This window comes from Cervus elaphus, chromosome 27 (assembly GCF_910594005.1).
Source record: "Cervus elaphus chromosome 27, mCerEla1.1, whole genome shotgun sequence".
Classification (NCBI taxonomy): Eukaryota; Metazoa; Chordata; class Mammalia; order Artiodactyla; family Cervidae; genus Cervus; species Cervus elaphus.
Window position 1 is genome coordinate 11,984,482 of NC_057841.1, and position 16,709 is coordinate 12,001,190.

Below are 16,709 nucleotides of genomic sequence, written 5' to 3' on the forward strand. Positions count from 1 at the left end.
ACTTTCATGCATTGGAGAAGGAAATGGCAGCCCACTCCAGTGTTCTTGCCTGGAGAATCCCAGGGACGGGGGAGCCTGGTGGGCTGCTGTCTGCGGGGTCGCACAGAGTCGGACACGACTGAAGTGACTTAGCAGCAGCAGCAGCATTGACAATTAATTAATGACTAGTGATTCTCTAGTGACTTTTCATGTGCTTATTGGCCATTAATAGATTTTTAGAGAAATGTCCATCAAAGTTTTTTGCTCATTTTTAAGTTGGGATATTTGACTTTTTTTTTTTTAATGATGAGTTTTGGGAGTTATTTATTAGCAGGTGTTTGATTTGCTCCAGTTCTGTAGGTTGTTACTTTGTTGATAATGTCCTTTGATGCATGAAAGTTTTAAGTTTTGATGAAGTCCAGTTTATCTCTGTTTTCTTTGGTGGTTTGTGTATTTGCTGTCTTATCTAAAAATTCGTTACAAACCCAAGGTCATGAGGATTCACCCCTATGTTTTCTGCTAAAGAGCTTTATGGTTTTAACTCATATTTAGGTTGTTGTTTAATTTTGAGTTAATTTTTGCACATGATTTGAGGTATGGTCTTTGAGAGGGCTTTAGGCAGGAGAGTAGATGATTTGTCTCTGCTGTTGTAGGTGAATGGTGTTGGCTAGAAGGTTCTGTGTAATCAGGTCAGTTTTATATGAACCTCATGTGCTAAGGGAGTTCTGCAGAAAAGGTTTACCTTCACTTTTACCTCAGGGAAGCATTTCTACTATTTTCATTTTTTTTTTTTTAAATGACAAAGAGTCATAGTCGTTTTTCTGTACCAGAGAGTAATTTTATTCTTTTCTCCCCCAGATGCCGTGTCCCAGAACTCTTCTCTGTCTTACTGTCCTGACGTCAGGGCGGCTCCGCATTCCCAGAACCCGTCTCCCGGAAGCAGCAGCCCCCGGCCCTCCGTGGTGGGGCGCACCGGCCAGCGGCCCCGGGGGGATGGCCAGGACTGGGACGCCGCGTCCTCCAGGTGACGGGGGCCGAGGGAGCTTGAGCGCCTGTTTCAGTTTAGAGGGAGGTCGTCTTTCTCTTCTTTTTCTCTTTCTCGTCTTTCTCTTCTGTCTTATCTTTTGAAGCATTAACTCAGGTGTTGGCCTTGTGTTAACCAGTGGCTTTCACACTTGTTTGACCATGACCTCCAGTAAGAAATAAGTATTATACTGCAACCCAGGACTCAGAGCACAGACATATACCCTGTGTGTGTGTGTGTGTGTGCCCCTGTGTCCGTACTCCAAAACAAAATGTTCACAAAACCGTTCTTTGATTCTGCATGTCACACAATGAACTGCATTATTTGTTCATTTCTGTTTCATCAAGAAAATGGCGATTCTGACCCACTGAACTGTTCATGGCAGCCACAGATGGAGTGTGATCTAGTTGAAAAGCATAGTTTTAAAATGTTGGATGCATCTTGATAACATTTTAAACCCACTTTTGGACTTCATTTAATTATAATTTAAATGTATTGGTGTTTACTGTTAAAGGGAATGATTGGAGAATCAAAATAAAGTCCCCTTCAGGGTGCAGAGTTGATGGTGTTCATGGTGTTTTTTTGTTTGTTTGTATAAAGAAAGATTTTTACACATTGTTTCCTTAAAGGAGCTGGCACGGTGTTTGTGTGTTATCTCATCCTTAGGCTACGGGCATCTTGAAAACTTAGTCTTTTCCTTAGGTTCGTTCCGCTAAATGCTCCCTGAGACCAGCACTTGTGTGTCGGCCTGATTCTTTTCTCCTGACACAACTAGTGTGGCCGCTCCAGGCTAACACCGACTCCCGCTTGCCATGTTCCTGGTGTTACCTCAAGGGCTTCACGTGCTTTGTCTCCTGTGGTGTCCTCACAAGAGTCCTGTGATACGATTGGGATGATTATTGTCATCATTGTATAGAAAAGCCTGAGGCAGGAGGGGCCGGGAGCCGGGCCCCGGTTTGCAGGGCTGGGGGCGTGCATGCAGGGGCTGGCAGCGCGGCCCGAGCTTGGCGCCTCTGTTTGCAGGGCGGGTGCTGTGGATCAGCGTGGTTTTCCTCCTCAGCTCGTTCTCTGAGCTGTAACTAGTGTGCTGCGTGCTTGTAGGTTTTCACTCCTGAGTGAACTTCCTTCCAGGCCCTTCCAAGTGAAAGTTAGAGAGAAGCCCAGCTCATTCCCATATTTTGGGATGCTGGGTATGTTTGAATTGAAGGGATGACAACGTGTATTAAATTGTACGTGTTCAGTAGCGTCAGCACGTCTCTGTGATTCAATTTAGCTGTGGGTAACATCAAAAGTCAACATTTTGGGGTGCTTTGTAAACATGACGTTCAAGCCTTTCTATGGCACTTTGATCCCCACCCCACCCTTTATACCCAAGCTAAAAATTTTTTTTTTTTAATAAAGAAAGCTAAGAAAGATGGGATGTTCCATTTTGGGTACATTTTCAAAATCATACGATGTTGACTGTACTAAATAAAGTAATCCATTTCTCATCATGTTTTTCTGGCATTTTCTTGCATTCTTCAGTTGCTAACATTGGCTTACTTAGAACATTTGGTGAAAAATCACAGAAAGTCTAGAGAGCCATATGAACTATTTAGTTTTTTTTTTTTTTTTTTTGAACTATTTAGTTTTTGCCTTTAGAAGTTATGGAAGAACTTTGCTATGAATCTGTTTGTGTTCCTTTAGAGATGGATGGGTTTTCAGTGCTTATGTCTATTACTGCTACAGGATTATTGACATGTTTGGAGAATATCAATTTGAAGAACAAAATATAAATGCATTCTTGGTTTCGCTTACAATTTTGAGCCATTTTTATGGAATTTAATCTCATAAACTTGTCAAGGTTTCTACCAATCTGACCACAGTTGTTCTGTGGAACAATATATTGGAGCCGAGTATGCAGCTTCTTAACATGCCAGACAGCAGCCATGCAGTAGTCTGTCTGGGGCGGTTTCCCCGGCCCAGGGTCGTGACTGTCCTTGCTTACTTCACAGTGGAAGCAGCAGCCACGCGCACGTCAGCTCGCGGGTCTCCGCCCCATCGCCCGTGGACCTGCCGGAGCTGGCCGAGGACGCGCTGGAGCTGCGGCTGCAGCAGCTGAGCCTGCCCCAGCTCTGCCTCTCCGTCCTGGAGGCCGCCGCGCCGCTCCTGAGAACAGGTCGGTGCTCCTGTTCTGAACAGGTCCAGAGCTCTTTGTGTGTGTACACTTCGTGTGTGTTCCTGTCTGTTTTCTGGGACTCTCGTTTTTCTCTTTTTCACCTTCTGCCTTACCGTCTTTAAAAATCTGTATTTACTTAGTAAATTCACATTACTGAGGACTTAGTAAGGTCTTTATTGTCTCTCAGTTAAACGTGGATGTCATGGAGCACTGTTCAGATAGAGTATCCCCTTTGACTTCTGGCCTTTTATGGCACAGATGTCCACTTGTGTGTGGCTATTTAAAGGTAAGCAATGAAAAAAAAAAAACACACTGGAGTGAGTTAGAGAAGGTGGACTGGCATGAATAGACCAGAAGAAAAAGCTCCTTGGCTTTTGCTCCTTAGAGATTTTTTGAGTTGCTTCCAGTTCTTCAGTCTTCCCACTCAGTTTTGACTTGAGTGATAAGTGAAAGTGAAAGTCACTTGGTTGCTTCTGACTCTTTGTGACCCCACGGGCTATACAGTCCATGGAATTCTCTAGGCAAGAATACTGAAGTGGGTTGCCATGCTCTCCTCCAGGGGATCTTCCCGACCCAGGGATCAAACCCAGGTCTCCTGCATTGCAGGTGAATTCTTTACCAGCTGAGCCACAAGGGGAGTCCAAGAAAACTGGGGTGGGTAGCCAATCCCTTCTCCAACAGATCTTCCCGACTCAGGAATCGAACTGGGGTCTCCTGCACTGCAGGCGAATTCTTTACCAACTGAGCTATGAGGGAAGCTTGAGTGATGGGGACATGTTAGAAACCAAAACAGTCCCAACACTGGACTGTACTTTCGCAGTAATACCGTCCTCTTAAGAAACAAAGCAGAATTCGTAAAACCCAAACCTTCTGGTATGACATTTCCTCACCACTGAGCTGGGTAAGTTTGCACAGATGTCCTGCAGTGAACTCTGGGAGGTGGCTGTGATCTTCCTGGAGAAAGAGCGGTGTGGCCAGTGTCCAGGGCAGTCCCGCGGTCAGCGAGGTTACCGCGCTTTGAGGCCCTGCTGTGTTCAGCTGCTGGACAGGGTCTGGTGTACATTTGCCCACGTGCTCCTCACACCAGCCTGTTCGGTCCACCCCTCAGTGGTAGTTACTGCTCTTCTCCCTGTTTTACAAGCAGCTGAGGTTTAGAGTGCTCTAGAAACTCACCCAAAGTCAGCGAAGAGCAGAGACTTGAACTTCAGTTCTGAGGCCAAAATCCATGCACTTAGCACGTTGCAAGGTAAAGGAAGATTTGCAATCTCCTTTGTATCTGTATTCTCTAAGTATATACATTTTAAGTAATTGATAAACTTGTCAAAATATAAACACAAGACACATTTTGTTTTGTTTGGTTTATATTGGCCGAGTGATAAGGGTATCCCATGCTAATGGTTCTGTAAGTTCTGTGGCTATTTTTTGCTTGCCTGGAAGTGATACAGAAGAGGCAGGAGGTAAATGTATATTTGGGAACATTAACAGTTTTTATTCTGGGAACAGTATACCTAAACTTCTTACTGATTGGAGAACTCTACTTCGGGAGTGAGGAGAACAGATTAATTCATGTACTAGTAAAGTGACATGAAGGAAGATCTGAACTTCTTCAGCATCAAGTGTATATGTTTGTCTGCATGGTGTACTGAGGAGAACAGTTTTAGATTCAGTGGTTTTGCATTTAACCTTTTCTTAATTTGCTGTAGAAAGTCAGATTGATAATTATAAAGCTGTGTCATGGTACATAAAATTTTCTAAATGTTCTCTTGCCCTTTGGTAAAGGCACATTATTGCTTAATTTGTAATTGTTCAATGTCATTAGAGATTTCTAAGAGAATTTGCCCCAGCCTTTCTAGTGAAGCAATTAATCTGGACCCTCATGATCCAGTAGTTTGTTTTACTCGCATTCATTAGAAATTGACCTTTGTAATGTGGGGCAGGAAAGTCTTGATTGAATACTCACCTCATCAAGAGTTACGGGTGGTGGAATTCCTTTGTTATTCTGTCTCTGGAGAAGAAGGCTGCTCCGGTGGGTTGACAGCACCCTTTCTTCTGGAATGTTTTTAGACTTTAAGGTGAGTGTAGGTTTCCCAGACTCCTGTGTGGGAAACTTAATTCATGACAAGGCTTAAACCTAGTCCCAAGTGGGGAATTTATTAGACCATATCTTCTCAGCTGACCTGTGCCTTGTCACACATTACATGTAAGGTGGATGGTCTCTGAATTTGAAAACTGACTCTACTCTGTCTCACAGTGCTTGGAGTTATATTGTTATTCTCTTTCTGGCTGTCTTTCCTACTTATGAGCACATTTGATTTTTTTGTAGCTGAATAGTGTTATGATTGAAACAGAAGGCTAATAGTGACTGTATACTGTGGCTTCCCTAGTCATCTCTCTTTTAACAGTTCTAAAGATACCAAAAAATAAGAAGAGAAATAGGAATTTGGGGGCATTAGCTAACCAGAGGATTGAGCAGTATGCTATTCAGCTTTACCTGGAAGTTAACTTTTTTCGTTCTGTCTCCTGTTTGTATTTCCAGGTAGCAGACAGATGATAATACAAGTTCTGGAGTTGCTCGCGGAAGTTGTGGTGCTTGTTGGTGAAGCGATTTCCGCCCATCTGTGGGATGACAGCAGTCTTTTTGCTATAGATATGGTGAGACTCAAGGTTTTCCTTGCGGCGTGGGTAATAATATCAGTCTTTTGTTTTATGTTGGTCCTTTCAAGCTGGCTTCATTGTCTCATTAGCCTTTGAAATCTTTGTGTTAGGTACAGTAGATCCCAGGCTTATTTTGTATAGTGTCTGGAATCGACTATTTCTCCAGAGATTCTAGTTACTTTTAATGGGGCTTCCATGTAATGGAAACCATATCATTTTTTACATTTCCCATATATCATAAATCATTTGCTTTTTTATGTCTTTTATTTTCAAATTATCATCTGATAAGCTTGCTTTTCTGAGCAGAACTGGTGTTCTGTTTTTCTATTAATGTAAATTTGTAACTTATGCCTTACTTTTCCTTTTTTTTTTCCTTTGTCAGAGAATTAGAAGTAAAATTTATTAGTTGTAAAAATATATATCACCTCCTAGAGTTAGCATTTTTTCCTCTTTATGTTATTTTGATCTACCTAGATCTATCTACATTTTATTAAACTTTGCTATAGGCTGCCTGAAATCCTTGTGTATAGGTGTTAAAACAGAAAAACTAAATAAAATCCTGATGTTTACTTAATACCAGTATCTATGTGTGAAGAACTCCCCCAGTTTTCTTATATACACAAATCTCTTGAGAAGAAACAGGACTTAAATCTTTTAGAACAGGTTTAATAAATTGTTTCATGTCCTTCAATTTCCTTGTTTATAAAATAGGGATTATAGTTCTTAATCTTAGTTTTCTGATAGTTCTTAAGGTTATCCCACTATTTTGTAGTACTTTTAGAAGATTTTCACATATTGAAGATTTTCAACAAGTGAGTTTTTCCTGAGAAGTGTGAAGAATGTTTTATCAGTTGCTTCTTAAAATAGCTTAAATTTCTTGGCCAGAACATTTATCTGTAGAAGTTAGTCATTCACTTTTAACTTTTGGCTGCTGATCTTTTATGATTCAATGAATTATTTTTACTTTAAAGGTTAAATCTGTTGTACAAGAGCCAATTGGTATGTTAGAAATGTTAAATAAAACAGTACTGCTTGAAATTATATTTGATTTACTTATTTAAAGGGAAAAAAATGCTCCCTAGGAAAAAATCTCATTCCTTTGGGTTGTATATTAATAGAATCAGACAATTAAGTAAAATTTCTTAATGTCCTTACTTTTGCAAAGTTTAAAAAGAAAACAGAGGTATATTTTTGTTGTGTCATTAAAGGAACAAAATAATAAAAGTTGAGTAGTTCAGTAATTGAATACCTGAAGATGTGTAATAAACTCTCTAGAACTTTCCAAATATTGCTAATAACACTCATGGAATTCCATAATTCAGTGTGTATAAGCATAGTCAAAGACTTTTTTTCTCTATAAACTGAATATTTTTATTTCACTTGAAGCAAATATTTTCACTGAAATTGTTATATTTTGTTAAAATTAAAAGTTTATTGATAAGTGTTTGTAAACGTTAGAAAGACCCGAAGGATGTCATCCCTCCTTTGCCTCTCTAGGAAGTTGTGTTTATTTTTCCTTATTTGCCTGGTAAGTTAGCCTCACAGAGTGAGGCTCTCCTTCCTCTGCCAGCTGGCTCCAGACTCCTGCGACTGCTTTTGTTCAATTTTTGCCCTTTTCCTCTCTGTCACTGCCGTCCTGCAGTGTCAGGGAAAGCAGTCTTTGCACCTTCTTTATTACTCATTCTTTCTAAATTCCCACCTGACCTGCTGTGAGCTGGTAACTTAGATTTCCCGGTTTGTTAGAATTGCTGGTTGAAGTTCAAGTGAAATTGTAAGGATTGTGAAAGAGTCTAGAGAGAGGGGCTTGATATCCAGTAAGGGCTCAAGAAGGGTAGTTGAACCAGATTGTGAGTTTATTAGTTGGCTGACCGGAATCTCTCATTAACATATGCCTTCCCTGCCACCACAGAGACAGGTATTTTAGTCCACCAAACATTCTTCATACTGTTCGCAAAGAGTTGGACACGACTGAGCTACTGAACTGAACTGAAACATTCTTCGATGGCTTTGTTTATGCTTGGGCGCTGGGGGTGCAAGAAGAATGAGCAGCAATTCTTTTCACTCTTGTGGGAGGGAGAAAAAAACTGACTGTTCCCCATGCTGTACATTTCATCTTCGTGACTCGTTTACTTTGAAAGCTGAAGTCTGTACTCACCCGTTTCACTCATTCCCCACTTCCCTGCCCTCTGCCCTCTGGCCGCTCCCTGTTAGTTCTCTGTATCTGTGAGTCTGTTTCTGTTTTGTTTGTTCATTTGTGCTTTCTTTTTTTTTAGATTCCAAATATAACTGAAATCATACTGTATTTGTTTCTACCTGCCTTATTTCTTGTAGCATAGTACCTTCTAGGTCTATCTGTGTTGTCACAGCTGGCAAGATTTCATTCTTTTTATGGCTGAGTATTTTTCCATCGTATGTCTGTGTGTATGTGTGTGTGTCTGTCTGTTTGCCCCAGCTTCTTCATCAGTTCCTCTGTCAGGGGTCACTTAGCTTGTTTCCTCGTCTTGACTATTGTAAATAATGCTGTTATGAACATTGGGGTGTGTGAATCTTCCTGATTTGGTGTTTTCATTTTTTTGGATATAAACCCAGGAGTGGGATTGTTGGATCCTGTGGTTGTCCTCTTTTTAGTTTTTTTGAGGAACCTCTGTACTTTTTTCTACATGGCTGCATCAGTTTGCATCCTCACTGGCAGTGTACAAGGGGTCCCTTTTCTCCACACCCTTGTCAACATTTGTGTTTGTGGCCTTTCCTTGGTAGCCGTTCTGATAGGTGTGAGGTGATACCTGACTGTTGTTCTGACTTGCATCTCTCTGACTAGGAATGTTGAACATCTTCTCAGGTGCCTAGAGTGCTTTGAAAACACTCCCAAGCTGGCACTCTCAGGGAGGGATTTTGCAAATCATGGGATGAGCTGAGTTGAAATTATGAATATGTTTAGGTGAAGAAAGTAAGGGTTGGGTTTTTTAACCTGGTGACGGGGAGGAGTGAGGCGTGCTGGTTGGTGGCCAAGGGTAGGGCTCTTGGGAGGAATACAGACAACCAGAACACAAAAAGTGGGGTGGGTGGGCTGGGTGAGAGGCCCGGGGGTCCGCCGGGGTCTGCTTGCAGAAGGCCGTGGTGCTGAGGAGTGCCTGGCGGGACTTGCCGGTGGCTGCCTTGTGAGAGGGAGAGGGGGAGTGTGAGGCTGGAAGCATTTGGAGGAGTCACTGTGTCAGATGCTTTATAGCATCCAAAACCTGTTAATATTGTGCAGATAGCAGAGAAGTTGTGTTTGCACCGTAAATTTTGTTTCATTGGGAATATTTAGAATATTTTGCTCATCTGGTATTTTAATAATAATTTTGTTAAGCTTTAAAAATATCTTCTGAAAACTGTCACCCCAGCCCATATCTGCTACCTTATAGCTGTTTAAACATCTTTAACCCAGCAAATTAAAACTACAGGCCAGATAGTATTGTTTTAAAATCCTTTCTTTTTCTTAAACGTTAAAAACAAAAGCACTTTCTCTTTTTTGGCTTGGAAGAAGTGCTGGAAATAGTGAAAGGTACAAGATTGATTCTGATAGTACCTCCTTTTTTGCTGTTTTGAAAAGTTGATTCATCATTAGAATTAGCAAGTTTATTTGAAACAATTTCACAAAGTAAATAGATTTTTACAGAAAGCCCTGCAATACCGAGCACTTAAACATGTTCACTGATTTAAATTGTACATTGTCAAAGTTAGTCTTGAATAACAGAGATATGTTGTTTGTAGGTATTTAAAAGTATTATTTTAATGGAGAAGTAGTGTGTGGAAGAGCTGCCTGTTTATGTAATAAGGCTGTCTCTGTGTTTCTTGTTTTCTCTAGACCAGTGGTTTTTAATATAAGGACTATTAAGTTTCTCTATTTTAATTTTGTAAGGGTGGTCCTAGTTTTGGTTTAAATTTTTTTATTTTTAGTTTTATTTCTTTGGGCTCAGAGAACATAGTCTTAAATATACATTGACTTTGTTTTGTGATTAAAAGAGTTAGTTTTAGTCATTGTTCCTTGGAAACTTGAGGAGGTGTAGTCTTTGAAATGTTCAAAGTTTATATCTATTTAATTTATTAAGTTGAAAAAATATTGAGTTAAAACCTAAAATCCAACTTCAGGTTTTGCTTGGTATTTATATTATTCAGACCACAAAGACTCATTCCTGTTGAGTCTTTACTCTCTATTACTCATTTCATCAATAGACAATTATCACTTCTATCTAATTCTTTTGTTCTGAATTATTCATTATTTACACTTTATAGATTTTGTTCATATTTCAGTACACTAATGTTTTTAATTGAAGTATAGTTGATTTACAGTATTGTTCCAACCTGTGCTACAAGCAGAGTAACTCGGTTATGCACATATACCCTTCCTTTTTCCCAAGTCTTTTCCATCATGGCTTATCACAGGACAGTCAGTGCGGTCCCCGTGCTGCGCATCAGGGCCTGGCTGTTTACCCATGCTCACCGGCACAGTCTGACCTGCCAACCCCACACCCTCGTTTCACCCCTTTCCTTCCTCGCGGCCCCGTGACGACCGCAGGTCTGCTGTGTGTGTCGGTGAGTCTGTTTCCGTTTTGGAGGTAGGTTTTTTTGGTGCCATATTTTAGATTTATCGAATGATCCATGTAACAGGTTAACTTTAAATAATTTTTCATTTTAGTTTTCATATCTTTCCCATGGAAAGATGAGATGAGAACCGCAGTGTTTTTTTCCTTCTACCATCTACTGATGCTGTCCTTTCAGCTGCACGTTTATAGATACATGTTGTTATGATTTGCCAGTCTTGTCTAATGTATTTTACCTTTCTCTTCATACTTTATGCATACCTTTCAGTTTAAAAGATACAACTACTATTTGAGTCGTAAGCTATCTAGAAATTTATGATGGTGGAACATTTGCTCTGAATCGGCCTTGTTACCTGAAGAAAGATTATATAATTTAATATTTCATTGTGTTTTTTTTTATAAAATGGAAATTTAATCTATATTGATTTTGACCACTTCCAAAATTAGCATTCCATAATAACTCTTAAAACAGTCAACAGTCCTTTGACTAAAAACACAAGTTATTTATAAACCACTTAGTATTTACTTTTGTATGTGGACTGTAATCCAAGAAAAACAAAATAGTAAATTATGGTTAAGATATCTTAGGCAGCACTTGACTTCTGGGCTTCAGAAAGATGTGGAAACTTTTTCTGAAGAAACTTTTCTTTCTTTCGTGCTAAACTTATCTTGCTTGCTTTGATGCGGGCTTGTTTCTCAATTCTCAATCTGACAAAACGTTCCACGTAGGGCATTGCAAAACATCGTTTTCTACTGTATATTTTATTTAGATACCAAGGTATAGGCCACTACTTGAACTTGTGCCAGATGATTCTTCCAAAAATGTCTCTTCTCCAAGCACCAGGTCTAGGCTTTTCTTGACCAGTCTGAAGAAGTCTGAGGGCATCTTCCCTTTCCTGGACAACTTTATCTAATGCATCCATGGAATCCACTACCTTTTCTAAGCACTCCGGGCTTGGCATTGGCAGCCTCTGCCATTTAGCTTCCTGTTCTAGAGTTAGGAGCATGTTTCTTTCTTTCAGGAGAACATACCAAAGTTTATGTAAATCTTCATTACTTTTGTTCCTTAATTGCTGACAGGTCCATGAAGCTCCAGATTTCACCTTTTCTTCCCCCAGTTCTTTGGGTCATCAAAAAATTCTTCCAGTCCTCTCCTAGACAATGTGGTATGAAGTAATCTACACTGGTGAAAAGATGTGACATCTGATGTATTCTTAGTCAACAGACTAAGAGAAAACCTGCAACCTGTGCTAGCAAGGGCTTGAGAACTTATTCACGACGTAGAAGCCTTCAGAGTGGCCGAGACTCTTCTGCAGAAACCAGTCAAACTGGCAGCAGCCATTTTTCGTATATCATTGTGTTTTTAATTATTTGGCTCTGGCTGTTTCATGTCTTAAGTAAATTTGGGATCCCTTTGAGGGCAGAGATCATGTCTCTTGAACTAGTGCCTTTTCCCCCACATACTTACCGCTGTGTTCAGGAGACAGTAAGTCCAATAAGCTACTGGATGAAAGTTGCATGTTGTGTTCAAAATTGGAACAATTAAGCACTAGAAACTAGGAGGAATTTATGGTTCCTTAAGTTTTTATATTTTGTTTACTTTTATTTATTATTAGAGTTCATCATGTTACATTCTTAAAACTTGTAGCTTTAAAAAAAATTTAGGTGTGCTTATTTTTCTGTCCTACCATTAAAAGAGTCTCATCATGTATTGTTTATTCTTACCGAGAGGAGTACATTTGTATTATTTAATGATAAAATTTTATGTCCATGACATTTGCCTGTTGGCCCCTACAGTTGACTGTGGTCCCTGATTGGTGTTTAAACGTTTGCAGAAAGAGAAGCTGCTGATGGTGCTGGCGTCCCTTGGAGACACCGTGTGCTACCATAAAAGCAGCGTGAGTCTGGAGCAGCCGGAGGCGCTGATCGTGCACCACAGGATGGCCTTTGTCAGCGTCGCGCTGTTTGCGGTCCGGCTCCTGCAGACGCTCCTCCCTGTGGAAAAGGTGAGGCGCCTGGTGTGGCTTGTTTGTAGTTTGCTGGGTGTTACGGCCCCTGTTGTAGCTCCTTCTGATCATTTCACGGTGTGCAGAGATTACACTGGAAATGTGGAAGTTGAGAAATGGCTAGTTTTAACATATTTGACTAGTTTTGACAAATCAGTTGATAGAAAAAAGCACTCATTTTGTAAAGTTCTTTTTTTTTTTTAAGGTGCTTTTAAAAAATTCTTATGACGCATGTTTAGAAAAGTGCATTCTTACTAAGCGACTGTGTTGTTGCTGTTCAGTCACTAAGTCGTGTCTGGCTCTGCAGCCTCATGGACGGCAGCACGCCAGGCTCCCGTCCTTCACTGTCTCCCGGAGTTTGCGCAGATTCATGTCCACTGAGTCGGCGATGCTGTCTGTCCACCTCATCCTCTGCTGCCCCCTGCTCCTTCTGCCTTCATTCTAAGTGACTATCTCTGTTTAAAAAGTGACCACCCCCCCAAAACATGAGGTAGAACACGGCCAGCATTCCACTGCCCCCTCCTGTCCTTTACCTCTCCTGCCCCCCCCCCCATGTTAAAGGTGATTTTAATCAGTGTGACTATTTCTTTTAAATCCCCTTGTTGACTGTACTTTTAATTGGAGGATATATCTCTGCATTTGAATGTTAGTAGTAAAAATATCTCAAATGACTCATATGCAAATGTTGTACAGTGGACTTACTGCAAAAAGAAGGGTGTGGCATCATGCTTAACTGAAGGTATGGGAGAAATTACTGTAGCTAAATAACTGTTTCTTATATCTTTTATTGTCCTTTGTTATAGGTACTTTCCCTTTTGTTTCCTGGAATCTGCAGAGCACGTTGTCTAAACTATTTAATAACACATATGCAATATATGTAATATATTACCAGGTCATCTGGGAAAATCAAAATAAAACATTAAAATTTAAATATAGTATTTTGCTTTAGAGAAAAGTTACATCATTTCTGTTGATTTTAATTTTTAACTTTTATTCATTAGTCATTATATTTCTGAAAAGCCTAACACTCTGTTAAAGAGTGATAATTTTCCAAGACATTTGTTGTTGTTTAGTCACTCAGTCGTATCTGACTCTTTGTGATCCCATGGGCTGTAGCACGCCAGCCTTCCCTGTCCTTCACTATTTTTTGGAGTTTGCTCAAACTCATGTCCATTGAGTCGGTGATGCCTTTCAGCCATCTCATCCTCTGTTACCCGCTTCTCCTCCTGTCCTCAATCTTTCCCAGGAACAGAGTCTTTTCTAGTGAGTCGGTTCTTTGCATCAGGTGGCCAAAGTATTGGAGCTTCAGCATCAGTCCTTCCAATGAATATTCAGGACTGATCTCCTTTAGGATGGGCTGGTTTAATCTCCTTGATGTCCAAGGGACTCTCAAGAGTCTTTTCCAACACCACAGTTCAAAAGCATCAATTCTTCAGCACTCAGCCTTATTTATGGTCAACATTCGCATCTGTACATTACTACTGGAAAAGTCATAGCTTTGACTATATGTACCTTTGTCAGCGAAGTGATGTCTCTGCTTTTTAATACGCTGTCTAGGTTTGTCATAACTTTTCTTCCAAGGAGCAAGCATCTTTTAATTTAATAAATTCCAAGGCATAAGCATAATTTGAAGGATTTTAGTCATAAAAAACTGGAATTGCATTTAAAATATAGGTGTCTCACTTTACATAATATCATCATGTAACTGAAAACTTAGTAGTGCTACAATAACTTGTTAAGTATCACCAGACTCAACATTCTATATGCTGAATACTGTTGGAAAAGTTACTTGTTGTACCATGGAGCTCAATTTTTGCTTTTTTGATTGTACATGTTTTTCATCTATATGGTTATTTGGGCAGGAATCAATTAAAATAGAAATCAGTAATTTATTTTATTTGAATAGAATAATATAAAGCCAACTCTCCATGACTTTTTTTTCTTAAGATACTTACTTTTCTTGTTTTTGAGGGCAAATCAATATCTGCAGTTTTTGGTAGGTCTTTTAAATATATAACTTGGAACTTCATTAGAGCAGTAAATGGGTCAATGAAGAGATTGTAATAAAAGTATCAGTTTATAGATGGTTACAATTGCTTTGATTGAGAACTTTAAAGTGAAATGTAAACAAAAATGCTCTTCTTCCGTTGCTATTAAATTTGTCCTTTAGTTGATATAAATACAAGGTTTTGCTGCCCTCTGCCTGTTGCTAGCCCACCAGAAATTGAACTTGAATCTGAACTCTGAAACTTTCTACACTGAAAGTAGCTTTTAAATATTTGAGTTGCCACTTACCAAATATGTAATTGGAAGTTGGAAAACGATAGTGTGACTCTATGTAAGCATTTCCTGAATTTGAAAATTTTGACAGAATGCCCTGGAAGACCTTTTTTGAAATTGGTAATTGCTGATTTTTAGATGAATTTGAAGAATATCCGCATATAGGTTAAAAGGAGGCATTGGTAATCTTATGAAAAATGCTCTGCTTGGGTAAATCAAATTGGTGGAACAAATGATGTTGACTCTTTTACCTAATGGTGGTAATAGCATTCCACTGAAATATCTTCATTTTTAGTCCCACCTCACTGACATGTGATTAATGCCTGGAGGACTACTGTCTTCAGTCTGGGGTGTAAACTATGACGGGTCCTCTGGCCCTCGAGAGGATTAAATGTACCCCCTTACCTTGGTGCTCTGAGTTCCTGAGATGAATTTCAGATGTAGGTATGCAGAATGAAAAATGTCAGAATTCCTGAGTCATGGGTGAGAAGAGGAAAGAGAGGAAATTAATATTTATTGAGTGGGATATACCACATACTCTACTTGTTTAATCCTCACGTCAGCTATTTTTTTCTGCTTAAAGTCAGAGAAAGCTCTTTTAAACTAGAACACAGCATCTTTGGAGTTGATCCACTAGGATTTACTATCTCAGCGCAGTGCCCAACTCACTCAGTCTTTTTTGCTAATTCCTCTCTGTCTTCCTAACTTCTTTTTATTTTTTATTTTTTTCTTCCTAACTTCTTAAAGGGGGAGTACCCCAACACTGGCCATGCCCCTCATGAAATGTCATCCCATTTTAAGTCTTTAAATGCCGTTTATTTGGGGACACCTCCCAAACTTATATTTCCAGACCACATGTGTCATGTGAACCCCAAACTCCTATGTATATCCTATATCTTTTTGCCTGCTTCACTTGACAGTTTGTATCTCCAGCTTAACAGGTCCCAAGCCTAGTTCTTCACTTCCCTCCCAAGCGTGTTCTTCCTCTGGTCTTCCCATCTCAGTAAATGACACTTTCATTCTAGTTGGTAGTTGATCATGAGAAAACCTTACAGGCATCCTTGATTCCTCTCTCTGATACACTTAGGTCCAATCCCTGGACAAAGTGTCTTTCTCCTTTGAATATCGGTCCAGAACCTGAGTACTTCTCACCACTCCCACTGCTACTGCCTGAGTTGAAGCCGCCATCCTGTCTTGCCTGGGTTGTTGCAGTGACCTCCTCCTTGGTCTCTCAGCTTCCACCATTGCCCGCTTCCACCTGTTCTGTTTGGACTGATCCTAATATTGGCCCGAAACCTTCCAGTACCCGCTCAGAGGACAAGTCCTTTTGATGACCTGCAGCCTTCCCTGATCTGGCACTACTGCCCCTGGAGGCCATCACCCCACGCCAGCTCCGCTGGCCTCCTTGCTGCCAAAGGTGCTCCTCGTCTGAGCCTTTGTGCTTGCTGCTCCCTCCGCCGTGACTGCTTTTCCCTCAGACATCCACGTGGCTCCTGACTCCCAGGTCTCCACTTCAATGTTGCCTTGTCAGAGGCCTTCCTCTGCGCCCCGCCTGTCACTTCTCAGCCCCTGTCCATCCTTCCTGTCTCCTGTTCTTAGAGTTTTCTCAGCACTTCTATCCGCACCTGACAAGTGTGGCTTACTCTGCTTTCTCCCCTGGACTGTTAACTTCATGAGGGCAGAGGTTCTGTGTCTCTTCCCACTGTGTCCCTAGGAACTGAAATGGAACCCGCACACTGTGGGGGCTCAGTGAGCGTTAGCCAAGGGAGCGAATAATTAGTCATGAGGTAATTTAGCTTCTCTCTCTTTTCCATTAGGAGTGTTCTTCATAGAATAAGAGAAATTTCTCTTGACTTTATCGTAGTTGCTGTCTTAATAGTTTTTGGTTTTTTTTTCCCATGCTTAATAACATAAAATTTTGATTCCTTTACTTTTTGACTTTCATTTGGCAACTTTATTTCATGTAAAAGCATTGTTTAGCTGATTTAGCTCTTAGGCCTTCAGGCAGTTAATGCTTATCCTTA

At 40.3% G+C, this 16,709-nt stretch overlaps 1 protein-coding gene and 1 pseudogene across 4 annotated transcripts in view; one reads left to right on the forward strand and one right to left on the reverse strand.

The window, feature by feature from the left end:
* Positions 1-16,709, forward strand: part of RTTN (rotatin) — a 118,777-nt gene that overhangs the window by 11,593 nt on the left and 90,475 nt on the right. For all 4 annotated transcript variants that reach the window (XM_043889088.1, XM_043889087.1, XM_043889089.1 and 1 more), the window contains 4 exons: positions 838-1,003; positions 2,998-3,161; positions 5,698-5,813; positions 12,235-12,405. In XM_043889088.1, coding sequence (XP_043745023.1) covers positions 838-1,003; positions 2,998-3,161; positions 5,698-5,813; positions 12,235-12,405 — 617 coding nt within the window. The remainder of the gene's footprint in view (positions 1-837; positions 1,004-2,997; positions 3,162-5,697; positions 5,814-12,234; positions 12,406-16,709) is intronic.
* LOC122684769 lies at positions 10,870-11,734 on the reverse strand (annotated as a pseudogene).